Consider the following 16,528-nt stretch of genomic DNA (forward strand, 5'->3'; position numbering starts at 1 on the left):
ACATGACTTGTTCTGTTTTCTTGTTTAAAGCACAATCTAACCATAATCATGCTCAAAAAAATCAACACACACTGCATTTATGAATTTTATTTCTCACACTTACTCCTCAGACTGAAGAATTGTACTTTCTCAGTGCTCATTACCACAACCTATCCCCAGGGTGCAAGTATACCTTCTGGTTATGTTGATACATTTTCAGAAAAAAATGTGCAGCATTATGCAAAATATAGCCAACTAAGACTGAAGTTATCTAACAGCAATATAAAGAGTTGGACTGATTTTGAGGTTTAATTACAATTTTATGTCAGTCTATATGACCATGTGTCCAAGAAGGCTGAGATTGCATGGGGAGTTCCACAGGGATTGATACTTGAGCTTCTACTATCACTTTTTGTACGTCGCTTTGGATAAAAGCGTCTGCCAAATAAACGTAATGTAATACTCTTTACTCTGTATGTTGGCAAACATGGTGCAATATTCCATACCTATGCCGATAATACGCAGTTATATATGTCTGTAGGGCCAGATGATGACAATGTTTTTAAATTGTTGGTTAATTGTCTATCAGACATCACACGCTGGCTGGCTCTTCTTACATATGTCCATATGCTCATTGGGAAAAACTTAAAAATAAACTGAGCCCTCCTGGGTTAAAATGTAAACCACAAGGAAAAAAATTGGGGGAAATTTTTTACTCTGATCTGAGGTTGAATTCATGAATTAATTCAGTAACAAAAACAGCATTTCTTTCATTTAAGAACCATTTCCTGAGCATTTATTTCAAGGAGACACGGTTACTGCAGTGCTTTTTTTTCTGGCCTTCCAGAAAAGTCAATTGATGCAGCTGCAAGACCAGGACAAAAATGAGAGCTTGCATTTTCCCTGTCCTTGCTACCCTGGGCTGGCTACCTGTGGATTTTAGAGTTGATTTTAGAGATGAAGTTGTTTTTAATGCACTAAACAGTTTTTCACCTAAATGTATCTGTGATTGATTATCTAAGTATGTCCCCAGTTGAGCCCTAAGATCCAGTGCTGGTCTTCTCTAGATTTTCAAAAGTAAAGCATAAATAAAAGAAAACACATTTATTTAGATTGGCTTTTAATTAGTACATTTGTTTTTATTATGGATTTTTTGTTGGAGTATTATTCATTTATTATTATTATTATTATTATTATTATTATTATTATTATTATTATTATTATGTCCCACAATAAAGTACCGCAAATAACATTTTGCTGACATATTTAGCCAGCATTACATTACATTTATTTGGCAGACGCTTTTATCCAAAGCAACGTACAAAAAAAAAAAGCAGTAGCAAGCTATAATGTTTGTCAAGCTGTGGCTCACTAACCGGTCTTCAGCACTACAGCCCCATCTACAGTTATGTTTTCAAATGAGTATTTGCGCAGTGCCTCCTGTAAGCCACAAATGGGGGTTTTCTTTTTTGCAAATTGTGCCAAGAGGATTGTCTCAAAAATCCCCAAGTAAATGCAAGCGACAGGCAATGCACAAATGTGAACTAGCTGCATTAATTTGTGAATCAGCTGCATTTATTTGTGTAGCCACAGCATTAATTAAATGATCAGCTACATTTATTTGTGCATCAGCTCCATTTGTGGATCCACAGCATTTATTAGTGGGTCAGCTGCTATTTGCGCATCAGCTGCATTTATTTGTCAACCAGTTACATTTATTTATTTATTTATTAGACAATAATACCACCATACATTTCATTTCAAATAAAAAAATTCATTGAAATTGAATTAAATGAAAAAGCCTCAAAATTATGGACATTTTTATGAATGGAATTTAATTTAACTTAAATTTTGAATTGAGTGAACTGAAATGGAATTCAACACAGGGCTGTATGGATTGAGGCCTAGAATGACAAAGCGTTTTTCTTCTTGTCCCTTTCTACAGAGCTCTTTACTACCATCTAGTGGTCAACTACAAGCATTGCATCATCCTCCCCCTGCCTCCGTAAACTCACAAGAGGACACGGCCTTGCTCAGCCTTCCTGAGGCGTGCCTCAAGGCTGGACAGTGGGTGATAGGGATTTTGCTAATCCTAACATTTAGGAAAGCCTATGAAGAGGTCAGATAACAAATGATCTTTTGCTAGAAGGTTTATCAACAGGTGAACTGTGAGTACACTGCTCGATTATTTTAGCATCATTTATGGTACAAACATTTCGATGTGTGGTTACTTCTGATATATATTAAATTTATTTTATACGTATTTCATATTAACTCAGGAGCTCAGTAGTACACAAGAAAGTCGCACAGCTTTGGAAAGGTTTACAGTTGTTGTGGAGAAGGTTTTCATATAACTCTGATTGCCAGAGACAGAGTGTGCTGGCTAAGTGTGTCACACAGCCTGGAAATGATTTATAGCGTTATTCATGTTATTAGATTACAGACTGCTGCAGCCACGTACATTTTAATTCAAAATCTGAATTTACAGCACACAGTTATTATAATAAATAATACAAAATTACAAAGAAAAGGAAAAAAAACTAAAAATAAAAACAATAATGAAAAGAATGTACACATCAAAAAATATATGATTTTATATTAAAACCAGACAAATACCAGAAACAGCTGTCCTGTTCACAATTGATATGGACAGCTAACACACCAGCCTAGAGACTGCTGCAGGACTACAGGGAGTTAACCACAGAAATGAAGCATTGGAAATACTGGGCCTACAAACAAACCCAAACACTAGCAGACAGGAGGAGGACAGAAAAACAATGGATCAAAAAATAAAACACAAGTTTCCCGGGGGGTTGAATATATGTAACTGACATGAAATTAACAACAAAACATGGAAATAAATTCTTCCACTGAAATGCTGCCGATAAAACTGAATGGCCATGCATACTTTTTCTTTTCTCCATGAACTAACCCAAATACGAGCCCTAACCCTAATGTAGTCCTCAGTGCTTACTCTGTAGGCGAATAGAAACATGGAAACTGTATAATTAGGAAAGAACGACAATGGTAAGTTTTCTGCTGGGGATAATGGAATCATAGAAAATCATGGGAAATTATGCTAGCTATGGAAAAAATCCATGACTCCAAACTCTTACCCTAGCCATACCTGTTAGCCTAACCCAAATGATAAACACTGGATCACAAAAAAATAAACATTCTCAGAGATTTTAAATGCACAAAACAGTCTGAATGGCCAGTGCAAACTTTCCTTTCCCAAGGGATTAACAGAGGAGGGCAACTTTGGAAAGGAACATTCCCTCCTTGCTAAGCCTAGCTCAACCAGGACACCAATATAATTTGCCTTGGAAAAGAAGCAATGTAAGTAAAAATTATCATGGTAATTATGCAATGTGGGATCAAAAATAAATAAATAAAATAACATGCTTTGTGGAAACTGAATGGTAAAGCAAAATAGATCATGGTAAAACACGGTAAATCATTGCTAAATATGGTAGTCACCTATGTAGGCATCATGCAAATTACCCTATCTGAAAAGTAGAATTTTATGTATACAAATACACAGTCAGGTCATAATCAGCATCAGAATTTGCTTTGTGAAAGTTGAATTGTGCGAAAACATGGTGATTCATGGTACTCATGGCAGTCCTCCATGGGAGCACCAGTATTAGCATAGAAACGAGAGAAAGCGTATAACCACTGAGAAGACCATAAACATGCTTGCATGAGAGGTCACATGACACAACCTCAAAAACCACAGGAAGTGAGCCAACAGCCAGCTAAAGGGCTTTGCCCCACACTTTTGTTTCTCTTTGGTTGAATGTATCAACAGTCAACCACGCACATAATGTACAAAGACAAACCTATGCAGGTGTCCACTTTTTGAAATACATACACTTCTTTTCACTCTTTCACACACACACATGCACGTGCAGAGTTTTATACACACACACACACACACACACACACACATACCTTTTACATACATAGACATATTATTCTTTCTCACGTATGCACACATACGTTTCCTCATTCACAGATACAGTGCCCTACATAATGTCTGAGATTCTTGATTTGTCTCTGTACTCAATTTTAAATTAGTAGTCAAACAATAGACAAATGGCTTCACAAGTGTTTCTGATTAGTCAGGAGTGTTCAATTGCTTCCTTAGAGCAGGTATAAGACAGCTTTCAGTATATAGTCTTGATTCTAGGCTGTAGATTGCCTTTGTCCCAAACATTATGGAGGGTACTGTAGATGCACGTGCTGTAGATGCACGGTATAGCTGTTTTGCTTATATTCATTCAAATGGTCTCCTTCATGTCAAAATAAATGCAATGGACATTAGACCAACTGCATAGAGGCTATTTCTTTTCTATTCTAGAAAGAAATAGAAGTGGAGACCTTGGGTGCAAGGCCAAGAAAATCCAATATCAACTTAAACAAGAAGCCATAATGCACTAGTCGTTGTCTCTGGAACACATAAAACTGCAGTGAAACTATGACACCTGAATTTAGACCTGCTTGCACACATCTCAAGCACGCTTTCAAAAAGTATGTCATTACTTCACCACAAATCACTTCCGCACACAGCCATTAGCACCTCTGGAGGACTTTATTTTGAAGTCAAGCCAATTCAAGGAAAGCCATAAACCGTCTAAGCCATCTGTCTTTTGCAGGGTAATTCCAAGGCCATTGTTTTGGTCCCCAACAAGCTCCACCCCTCCTCGTTGCCATGTCCTCGCAGTACGTGTCACCTTGGTAATCCCCTTGGGGACCAGAGACGACTGAGGAACCCCCTTTTCTAGATCGTACCTTGCCTGCACCCACGGGAGTCCCCGTATCAATAGGGAGTTCCCCCCCCCACGACCGAGGTAACCACCAACCATCAGAAACAGTGGAAAAAGTGACAGCAGACCTGTGCAGAGCTGCCTGAAAGTGGGAAATGTTGTTTTTTATTTTTTTTTTCCATCTTGCATTCAGTACATTTTTATTCCTTTGAACGAGAAGGTATAATAAAGGGCATGAGACATGAAGCTTGTTGTTTTGCCCCTATTTAGAAATGCACTGCCTGTCATCCGCTAAACTGGATCAGGTTTGTGATAAATGTCTCATCACTTAACACCCTAACCCCTAAGCCAGATTCAGAAGGGTACTTTAAAATATTTGAAACAAATTAAAATGAAATTTAAAAACAAGGCATTTTCTTACTATCTATATGAATTATTTAAAAAATGTGAAATAATTTCAAGAGATTACTGCTGCTAAATGAACATTTTGAATATTAAAAGGGCATGTGCAAGTTCAGAATAGTGTTCTATGTAACCCGAAGGAAGGCTTCAGGTTACTTACTGGAAACATTGTTTTGATGAAATCTGGAGACTCATGGTTTCCACAACATCCTTTCTGAAAATTGCAGCATTGCAGAATATCTGACAGTCAAAGACACTGCCCGGCAACTGTGAAGCACATTACGATAAGCTCAGTGATAAAGAATCAGATTACTGAATGCACAATGAGTAGGTGAGTCAACCATTTTGTTTTACAGTAATATCCTCATGTCTGAGTAATCTGACATTCAGTAAAATGCTACAAAGATAGTATTTTGTAGACATACTGCGTATTGTTGAATGGTGTCATGCACATTGTAAGGGCAATCTCCCTACTTCCTCACATGTACAGCTGCTCATTGCTGATTATGCCCACTTACACACACACATACACATGCATACATACACACACACACACACACACACACACACACACTCATCAGACATACACACATACACTCACACACACCAACAACAGTCACACACACACATACACACATGCATACACACTCACAAACTCTCTCTCTCTCTCTCTCTCTCTCTCTCTCACACACACACACACACACAGTACACACAAAGTACTCCATCATACCACACTGGTCAAACTTTACATTTGCATTTACTCCATCATGTCACATTATCAGAATTCTCTAAAATATGCTGTGGATATATTGTTGATTGTTTATAAATCAGTTTTCAGCATTTTATATAAAGATTGACAGACTTGTGATTTTAACACCACCTCTAAGGCTGTTGAGTGCTTGCATTGTCCTACTAAACGAGCAGTGTATTTTCCCTCCCTATAGAACTACGCTAGTTCTATTTTTAACAATATTAACAAAACAAAATTTAACTTAAAGTTATGTTCAGGAACTGAGCAATAAATAAACCAAAATACAATGGCACAATAAAAAAGAATCTCTGGTGGTATCTACAGAAGATATGACTGGGACCCAGACTGGAATTCACCTGAAAAGCTGTTGGTTTATTAACATTGATTAAGTACAACACTGCCACCTACTGGAGAACATGAGTATACCAAAGTAGCAGCAGTAGGGTTATTACAGACTACGACCTAGCCATTATACTAGTGCCAGAGGGCAAGTACAGCAATCTCTGTGAACAAATGGAGTTACTTATTTATAGTCCAGCATTATTAAGTGGGTATATCACAGGCTGTCTCAAATCTAGCATCAGATAATAATTAAGTTCTGTCCTGTTGTTTCACATCATTCATACTGCTATAAATTATCTGTGCAGTTAGATGCACCCATCTGGTCTCTAATGCTTGATATTTCACTTATTCTCATATAATGACTTTAAAGGGAAAATGGGCAAAACATTTGATTATTTTTGTCAGTATTTGAGTGTTTTTGTTTTGGTCCTGTATAATCTTTTGATTTGTAAGCTATTTTTTTTGCTTTAAACTTTTTTTTTTGTTCTGTCAGGAGTGTGGCAGCAAAAGACCTAATTTCATTTTAAAATTAAAAAACAGTTTATAAATAAAATAAAATAATATGAAATTAAATTTAATTAAAGTAAAATTTAATTAAATAAATATTAATTTAAAAAAATAAATAATCAATAAAATAAAATAAAAAATAAGTAATGGAAAAATATAAATCAATATAAAAATATTAAATACATATTAAATAAATAATTAAAACTGTGGAAAAGAAATAAGTAAATCAATATAAATTAATAATATTAAATTACAAATAAAAATCTATAAACATGTATACAAATAAATATAAAACACATAAATAAATAAATACATAAATAATATTAATTATGTTCACTCCAAATTATGTTCTTTTATTTTGGATTTTATGTTTTATTTTAATTTTATAGTATTTGGTATTTAACATTTTATTTTAAATTTATTATCATTATTATTAATTTATTTTATTTCATTACATTTTTCTTTCATTTTTTGTTTATTTCGTGAAACTAGCAAAAGTGGATCTGGCCACGTACTAAATGCACTTGCACCTTTGTGCTTTAGACCATGCGCAAAGATCGTTAGAGCCCAATATTGCCATAATAGCCACTGTCCCCTAACATACATCTTCCAGGCAGATAATGACAGTTTCGCTATATATAGGAGTCATATCTCGATCCAAGAAAATGTAACCGTACTTGTAGCATCGCCAATTATTCGTATTCTGATCAATATTATTTATCTAATTCGGATCAATCCCTTATGACCACCCATTATGACGTTGTATTTCATTATGTATTTATTACATAATAATATTATTACACAATAATGATATTTTACATTGTAATCTTGATATTTCTATGCGTGTCTATCCATGCCCCTTTGTATTACGGACAGGAGGGTGTACGGGCCTTGCGTACCCGCCTAGGTGCGCCTATCTATATAGGCCCTTAAAAGAAAAACGAAACTGCAATATCACTTAAAATCAGGTTTTGTTGGTCGTAACGCAAACGTTTTCAGCTGCATCAAAATAGCAATAGACCAACAATTACCAAATGACCACATCTCATGTTAAGACCAATCCGCCTACACGGGCCCAAGTTCATTTGCTATTTAAACAGCGTGGGCGCTGCACAGGAAAATAACTGCGTCAGTGAAACTTGCGATAAGGTTATCACCGCGTCGCGTCGAGTGTAATTCGCCGAGTGTAAGACTGAGCCCTAAAGTCATATACTGTGCCCTCTTAGTCCGACACATCCATGACTTTTGGAAATGTTATGCAACACATAACAGGTCACAGAGAATATTCAGAATGTATGGGGGCTTTATTGTAATGTCCCACCTGACTTTACCAAACATGTGGAGCGCATTTACAGCACCCCGAATGTCCTCCTATTAGGCAACGGTGCGTGTTTACATGTCCCGCCCCTTTGCAAGTTTAGCGTAAATGTGCTCAGTCTATGTCGACTTTAGCATTAGCAGCATGCTTTCTCAAATACACACTATCACTATCTATAAATAGAGGCCATGTTTATAGTTCCTGCATGTATGCAATGACAGTATCTTGTTTCCACAGCTGCACACAGCCAATAGCCAGCTATTTAAGACACGATCGCGCTATTTCTCCAATGGCAACATGGACCGATCGCCCTCCTGCAGCTGTTAAAGACCTGAGCAGCCTATTCCCCACTCATCAGAGTAGATCAATGATGGCAATTTTTTAACTGCGCGAAAGATATCACTCTTGGCCACCGACACAGACATGGGGGCGAACGCCAGCGCGTATGAAGAGGACGATGAAACCATTACAGTAATGAAAGGCGTTAGGGTGAGTGGGCGAGACATGCCAGCAAGAAACAAATTCGGCTTTTCTAGATGACATCCTACAGGCTATTAACATTGTGATAGAGGGTCAACTAAACATTCTGTGAAAGTATCTTCCCCGCTGTAGTTTGTTGTGGCATTACTGCGATATAATAAGCCCTATATAGCACGGCTTGTACAGCAGGCTAAGTATCTAGATTTATACCCCGAAGCCTGTCAGGTGGACAGCTTGCTGCACTGTCCCTGTGCGTGTCATTATCAGTCAGTAGAAATGTGTAAAATGCTATTTTAAAACGTAACCCACTAACTCTTGGAGCACAAACCAATGTATACTGTCCTCTTCATTTTTAAATTTTTTTTATTAAATGCCCGCTATTTAATTTAAATTAGCTACTAAAGAGAATATGTTTGGTCTGAGTTCAACAGCGGTAATACGTCAATATTCATGTAATAGATTTAACACATTTCCCAGTGCTACGTTCATGGAGCGGTTAGCTTACTGTACATTGCTAGTATGCAGCTTTAGGCACGCGAATGGACCGGTGCCTCTGTCTATTTATGGTTTGCCATTTGTCGGCATAAATACATTATTGTGCCATCTACGCTAGCTTATTCTACCTGTTATTATTTTTATTTTTTTTGCTGAAAAAAAATAATACAACTACTGTGAACTTGTGGACAGAGAGCGATTTTATGGAAGAGCGTTAAGTGATTTACAGTATGCTAGACTATATCTACTGTATGTTAGGCTACTAATTGCTGGGCAGTGTAGTTTGTCAGAGGTCACATTTGTTGTATAACTGTGCTTCCAGTTGGCCTACGTGGCTGACCAGTTTGACTGTGCTTTAGCAGGTGTGTCCTGTCAGCAGTGCTGCATGAGACAAAATGCCAACGTGCAATAGTACAGATAGACCTAAGCTTTGTTTTGTTGGATAGTTTTCAGTTCACAGTCAGGCTGTCTGGTTAAATTCTGACGACCAGCGTGTCCCGTACTGTCACAAGCCATGCAAAATCACCAGGAAACGGTTCGCCCTCACGAATCTAATCCATTTTATTGCAAGGTCTCCTTAGTGAGGATTCTAGTAGTTCGCTAAAACAGAACACGTCTTGTGGGCTGTACTGTTCCGTGCAACACCACCACGCCCACGCCGGTACATGTAGCTGTCTAAACCCACTCTTCTTACCCCATAAACTCGGTCCCGGGGCTCTTCTGTTTCGGGCTTTTGCTGCAGTCAGTCTATTGATCAAATAAAATAGGCGTTTGTGTTCTTTCAGGACTATTTTTCTCTTATCTCAATACAGGATGGTCTTATTTATTTAGCTTCAATGACCAAGTGTGAACTCTTTCAACAGCTTGGACCCTGCTGATTGCACCTGCAACTGAATATGTTAAAAATAACTTATTTATAATGTTCTAATTTGCAGAATTATGGAAAATGAAAGCAATAGCTGATCCGATGGACTAGATTCTGGGGTGTGAATATGGGAAATACATCTCATTCTGGGATAATATGGCCTGAGAGTAAATCATCCCTCAGTTGGCATCACAAATGTCTAATTAAAAATGATTAACATCATACAATCCAGGGGCTGTACTTTTGGCTGGAAAACCACCATACGCAGGAGCCCCTGGATCAAGTCTTTTGTAAAGCGGCAGCAGTATAAACCGTAGCCATAGTCAATCCTGTGTAAAACTATGGATGAGCTCATCAGTTCTGTGTGAAACTTCACAGATGATCTGGTCAGTCCTGTGAAAAACTATGAATGAACTGGTTAGTTTTGTAAAAAAAAATAAATAAATTAAAAAAAACATTATGGATGAACTGGTCAGTTCTGTCTAAAACTGCATAGATAGTAGATAGCTAGTAGTTCTGTGTAAAACTACAGAAGAGCTGGTCAGTTCTATGTAAATCTGTACAGATGTACTGAACATTTTCCCTTTTTCTCTGACAGTTGACAGAGAATGTCATTAATCGCATGAGAGGAGCCTCTGCATCAGCCAACACACAATCACCACCCACAATCCCAGTGCCTTCACTTCCTGCCCAAACTACAGCACCTCTGCTACCCCTCTCTGCTCCCGGGGAACCTCCTCCTCTCCCTGTGGAACCTGCTTCTGCGTCTCCTCCTCCCTCGGTGGAACCTATTCTATCTTCTCCATCTGCAGAATCTGCTCTTCAGTTTGCTCATCCTCCTTCTGTGGAACCTGAATCTACTCCCTCTCCTCCTCCTCCTCCTCTGTCTGTGGAACCAGCACCTTCTGCCCCTCCTCCTACCTCTGTGGAACCTGCTCCTCAGCCTCCTCATCCCCCCTCTGAGGAACCTGCTCCATCTCCTCTCTGTGTTGAAACTACTCCTTTATCTCCTCCTCCATCTGTGGAACCTACTCCTCAGCCTCCTCCTCCTCTCTCTGTGGAACCTGCTCCTTCTGCCCCTCCTCGTACCTCTGTAGAACCTGCTGCTGCTCCTCCTCCTACCTCTGTGAAACCTGCTCTTCCTTCTCCTCATCCTTCTCTGGAACCTGCTCCTTCTTCTTCTCTCTCTGTGGAACCTGCCCCTCCTCCTCCTCGCCTTGTGGAACCTGCTGCTCCTGCCTTTGTGGAGCCTGTGTCTCCAACACCATGTCCTGTTGGTGAGAAACTGACACACCTTGACATGCGTACACGTGTATGTATTACTGTCATAGTTTCAGCCAGCGGCTTGCTAGAAGCCTCCAGTTCCCTGTCCTAGTGTGTCTCGGTATGTCACTGTTGTATTATTTGTCTGCTCATTAGTATTTAAGTTCCTTGTCTTCCCGTGTCTTCGCTTGGTTTTAGAATTTGTCTAAATGCCTAGCCTGCCTCTCATGTTCTCCCAAGTCTCTAGTTTGAATGTTTGCTGATGCACCCCTGTTTGTTTTGTTTAATGTTCAGCAAAGTCTTTTGGGTTACTCACTAAGCGTGCCACCTGTGAGTCTCTGTGCTTGGTTCTGTAAAGAGCCATCCTATGACAATAATATGTATGGTGAAGTAATAATAAAGTTGAAAGAAAAGATCTGCAAACCCACCTCTGAAAGACTGCAGGTGATCTTGGATTCTCATGAAAAATTGGTTTGGGGGACGAGGAGGTCTGGATGATCTGACTGTGGTTTAGTTGGTTTCCTCCCTTATATCCAGTCTTAAAAGTTTGAGCCAGGTCTGTACCCCTGTGTCTGCAGGAGAATAATCCCTTTGGGGTTTTTCTTCTCTGTGACGTAGTGAGTGAGGAGGAGCTGTGCAGGACCGTCACGCAGGAGCAGGAGCTGCAGAAGGGCCGGGAACAGCACATGAGCCTAACGGAGCTGGAAGTACATCAGGGGTGAGAGACCAGCACTGGAGAGCAGCACTTGGATTACATGAATTACATCCATTTAGCAGATGCTAATATTCAGAGAAACCGCCAACTAAAACGTAACACATAATAATACACCATTCGTATGGAGCTACATAGGCCCTTCCTCAATGGAGCACTGAAGTATGTCACAGAGATAATGACTGTGCATACAGAGCAGAGAGAGACCAGCACTGAAATACAACACCCTACTGAAGTACACCATTCACGCACACACGCACGCACACACACACACACACACACACACACACACACACATATACACGCACACACACACACACACACACACACACACACACAGCACACACACACGCACACACGCACACACACACACACACATACAGTAAGCCTGTGTGTCTGTGTGCAGGGTGGAGCAGGAGAAGGTGCAGGCGCAGACGCAAGTGGAGGAGAGGTTTGCGGAGGAGAACCTCAAACAGTCCATCCTGGCAGACCGCACTGCCGCCCAGGATCACCGGCTACGAGCCCATCTCTATGTAAGGGACCCCTTCACCCCTCATAAAGCCACACCCACGTCATGCAACCACACGTGTCTTGGCTCCGCCCATTAAGCAATGCCCACTTCAGCCCGCCCTTCATATAGCCACACCCACATCGGTCCCACCCCTCACAGACCTGCCAGCCTTGGCTCTGCCCTGCACACTATCATGAGTTATCCACGGTTTCTGCAGGCCCATCAGCTGGAACAGAGGATCAGAGAGCTGAAGAAACAGGATGCTCTCTACAGGGAGCAGGTGGCCAAGCTGGAGTGGAGGGTAAGTTGTGCACGCCACCTCTATGTGCATTACACTCACACTACTAGGTCATCTACACCAAGCGCACTTCACCCTCTACAACTACTCTCACACTACTCCACAATCTACATTCACAACCAGAACACTGCACAATCCACACTTATACCCATTCTACCCCACCATCCAGACAGACCCTATTCCACAATCTACACATTAGTGTCAAACTCACTCACATACAAACAAGCATGTGCGCATGCGTGCACGTGCACACACACACACACATATACTGGCACATGCATGCGTGCAAAGCAAATTGCAAAAAAAAACAACTAAGTGAGCAAATAAGCAGATCCAGATCTTATGAAATGGGAGCTCCTGGTGGGAAAACGGAGTGCTCTGCCTGCCTCTTTCTCTGTGTAGGACAGAAATGAGTCCTGAGACTGAAGTTGTCCTCAGAAGCCTCTTTGCCAGGGATAACTGGGAAAGGGGGGGAACCTAAATGCTGGGTACTTTCATAATTACACAGTTCTCATCTTTGATTCTGTCAACATAGTTTGCGGTTGTGGGAGGTTTACATATAAAGCTGTTTGTTCAAACAACTGGGGTGGATTCTGATGTGACATGGTTTCAGTGTACAGAAAGGCGAAGACATGCACAGGAAAGGCGTGTAATTAAATGTTCCATTCTTCTCATGTTTTCATTTTGCAGAAGTGAATATTAATTAGCACAGTGAGTCCAGTGTAGACACAGGCTGTGATTTTTCTTGTCTCTCCCTCTGTTACAGGGGAAGAGGTTCTACAGCGCCATCACTGAAAGCTACCAGAAGGCATCCAGGGAGGTCAGTGCCAAGTTTAGGTGAGCCCTCATATTCTCGCCTGCACTCCCACGCTGAGGAACATTCAGTCTGGCCATGGCTGGCTTCTCCCATACTAGCCAGACTTACTTTACAAATTTTTGTAAACACATGAATGGCCATTGGAATGTAAGCCTGTCTTGTAGGAGGGAGGCTAGCCACACATGTTTGTTATGGAAAGGCAATGCTGTTTGGTGTAGTTTGCTATAACTCACACAAAGGGATGTTCATATCATATTCATATTCTGTATTTTTGGACATCTGGTTCTAGGACAGATATGTGGTACAGATATGCAAGAGTGAGGAACCTGGCTCAATTCTCATCTCTCTTCCTCCATTTCTGCTCATGCAGGCAGAACCAGATTAACCCCGTCTGTGCTGACCTGCAGAGGGAGATTCTGAAGTGTTACAGAGAGAACACGGGACATACGCTCTCCTGCTCCAAAATTGCCTCTCTCTACCTGCAGTGTGTCACTGAAGCTAGACAGGTACAGTTTCCCTCCTGTGTGCATTCTGTGTGTGAATACTCTTCCCTCTGAAACACAGGCGTTGGGACTCCCTTCACCCACTGAGAATCCAGCCCAAGCAGCAGCTCTATTTTAAGTGCAGTTTGTTAATGTCAGAGTTTAAATAAAGTTCTGTGAGATTTCCTGCAGTCACTGAAGGTGATTCAGTGTGCACACAGTGGAATCTAACCACAGGCTAATTCTCCTCTCCTCCATCCTTTTTTATCTTCTCCAATTCTTCATCCGTTTCTGTTTTCCCCCATTGCTGGTTTAGCTCATTCTCTACCTCTCTCTCTTTCTCTCTATTTTCCTCCCTCTCCCATATAATTCCATTCTGCCACTGTGCATTAGGAATTTCCCCCCTGGTATCACACAGTGCCAGCATGAGGGAGGCCTTTCTACAAGGGCTATTTCATGACCACATGGCTCTGTATCACATCAATGTATAACATCAGTCTTCCTCTGTCCCTTCCTTTCCCCACTCTCCCTCCTTCCAACCATATCTCTCCAATGTTCTATCCCTCTCTCCTTCCCTCCCTCCCCTACTCGGTCTATCCTCCATCTTGTCTGCAGAGTAAGACGAGACCAGGCGATTAGTGTTGTGTGTTCTGCACTACACTGAAGCAGCCACACCCCTCTTCTCCATGGAGGTGTTACCATAACAACAAGAGGGAGGGACACACTGCGACCTTACACATCCAGCAGGGGTGCAGGTCATCACAGTGAAACAGAAGCCTATTTTTTTGCCCCAGAATGTTTGGCTATATTTACAGAATAAACTATCATCTTGTAGCTTTTTGTAGAGGGATTGATATGCAAGGCTAGATCTGGAAATCGTCTCAGTAGCCAACCTTAAATGTCATTTTGACTGACATGCACATTTTGCTGGTAGCCTAACCCAGACATTAAGATATTTTTCAATTGAAATTGCCTGAACATATTTCACAGGGGAAACCTGGTTTTGGTTATGTAAATAGCCATAAGGCGGATTTTAATGGTGCAAACCTGTTTAAATCACAGCAGAGGCAGGTGCACTGCTGGGCCAGAATTGCCTCAGATCTGTGCCGGAGTCACAGGCTATCTGGAATATGCATTCTGATGATAAAAATGTATTTTCAATACAGCCTTAATTCCAAAATGCCCTCAGCATACTGGAGGAATGAGCCACAAGTAATTGCTAAAATAACTGTTTAGTTAAACAGCTATTTGGCTTGGCACGCTGTTTGGTTGGTTTACATTTGGCAACATGGCTCACCATTACGTTGATGTGCGAACGAAAGGCGTAGCCTATTTTGGCGTAGCCAAATTTGTAGGCTACTACCTAATGTAAATGGGCTAATATCAATTTGATCTCTTGCATCGTCGTTTGGAATACTGATTTTTGATCATATTTGTCTCTATTCTGTTCAGCCTAGAAACTTTTTTTATCCAGGAAAACTTTTTAATATTTAAAAAAAAAAAAAAAAGTGCCTGCTTCTTGCCAGTGTGAGATTTTGGCGCCTAATTTGCACAGGAATGAGTTCAATGAATTTCTGTAACTCTATGGCAGAGTTCACCAGTAATACTATTTACCAGCCGTGGAAGCCATCTTTTGGTGGTGCCACATGCAGAAGTATCAAATTGAATAGGACTGAATGCAACCACGTGAGCACATTTCCCTTCTAGTTCTTATCCAGTTCATTGGAGGACACACTGCCTCAGATATTGTGAAACTTACACACAATCTTAGAGGATTTCTCAAATTTTGGAAATGGGGGGTACACATATCTGTCTGTGTCTGTGTCAGACTGGCATTTATACACATATCTGTCCGAAATTGCCCCCTAAAGTAATGGGATTTTCAGTTTTTTTTTGTTATATTAGGGACTGAAATATAGTTGCCAAGCTGCTACACACCATATTAGCTAAATCCTTACAACTGAATGTATAAAATCAGATTACAGTTGCAACCCAAAAGACTGTAATGCTCCAGACAATTTCAAAAGCCAAAGGCAAGATTAGCACACCAGATGATAATTGTTATACATTTATGACTGATTACGTTCAGCGTCTGCTGATTCAGTGCTTTGTTCCTTCATCCCCTGTGGTCAGGGACAATACTGCACTAATGCTCCTGAGGAGAGGTTTGGGTGGCTCTGTCGGCCATTCCAGAACCCGATTCACCCTTTCACCATTAAAATTACTGGCCAGTTTTTGCAGTTCATTGAGCCATTCTTTTTCCCCACATTCCACCATTTCTCAGGAGGTTGGCTTAATTGATATTCAAGGGACTGAGGGAACAATTTCAGTTTTTCCCTAATTTGGGGTTTTTTTATCGCCCAAGGGTCCTGTGTCAAACACAGTGTGGCACTAAATGGTACCGTGCAAAAAGTGCTGCACAAATAAAACTGAATTGAACTGACTATCCACTTGGGTTAATGAAATAACTATTTAAAGGCATAAACACTAAATCACATTTTTTGAGTTCTAAGCCTGTATCCTGTCTCTATTTGATA

General features: G+C 40.4%; 1 protein-coding gene across 4 annotated transcripts; it reads left to right on the plus strand.

Annotated features, from left to right (window-relative positions):
* Nucleotides 1-5,313: 5,313 nt before the first annotated feature.
* LOC135235569 (MICOS complex subunit MIC19-like) lies at nucleotides 5,314-15,470 on the plus strand. Of its 4 annotated transcripts, none has more exons than XM_064301151.1 (8): nucleotides 5,314-5,481; nucleotides 10,507-11,185; nucleotides 11,790-11,889; nucleotides 12,290-12,416; nucleotides 12,612-12,695; nucleotides 13,459-13,529; nucleotides 13,880-14,015; nucleotides 14,385-14,597. In XM_064301151.1, the coding sequence occupies exons 2-8, from the start codon at nucleotides 10,531-10,533 to the stop codon at nucleotides 14,418-14,420; spliced, it is 1,209 nt and encodes a 402-aa protein (XP_064157221.1). In that variant the 5' UTR covers nucleotides 5,314-5,481; nucleotides 10,507-10,530; the 3' UTR covers nucleotides 14,421-14,597. The 4 variants fall into 4 exon arrangements, with proteins under 4 accessions (XP_064157221.1, XP_064157222.1, XP_064157219.1 ...); XM_064301149.1 differs by lacking the exon at nucleotides 5,314-5,481 and adding an exon at nucleotides 7,622-8,557 and having other exon boundaries at nucleotides 14,385-14,595; XM_064301150.1 differs by lacking the exons at nucleotides 5,314-5,481; nucleotides 14,385-14,597 and adding exons at nucleotides 8,121-8,557; nucleotides 14,607-15,470.
* Nucleotides 15,471-16,528: the final 1,058 nt, after the last annotated feature.

This window comes from Anguilla rostrata, chromosome 12 (assembly GCF_018555375.3).
Source record: "Anguilla rostrata isolate EN2019 chromosome 12, ASM1855537v3, whole genome shotgun sequence".
Classification (NCBI taxonomy): domain Eukaryota; kingdom Metazoa; phylum Chordata; class Actinopteri; order Anguilliformes; family Anguillidae; genus Anguilla; species Anguilla rostrata.

What these genes read in the sequence shown, in the direction of transcription:
- LOC135235569 (XM_064301149.1), top strand. Translation starts at nt 8,492, where the DNA reads ATGGGGGCGAACGCCAGCGCGTATGAAGAGGACGATGAAACCATTACA. An exon ending in GGCTACGAGCCCATCTCTAT is followed by an intron (nt 12,417 to 12,611) that starts GTAAGGGACCCC and finishes CGGTTTCTGCAG; the next exon opens with GCCCATCAGCTGGAACAGAG. An exon ending in GTGTCACTGAAGCTAGACAG is followed by an intron (nt 14,016 to 14,384) that starts GTACAGTTTCCC and finishes ACTGTGCATTAG; the next exon opens with GAATTTCCCCCCTGGTATCA.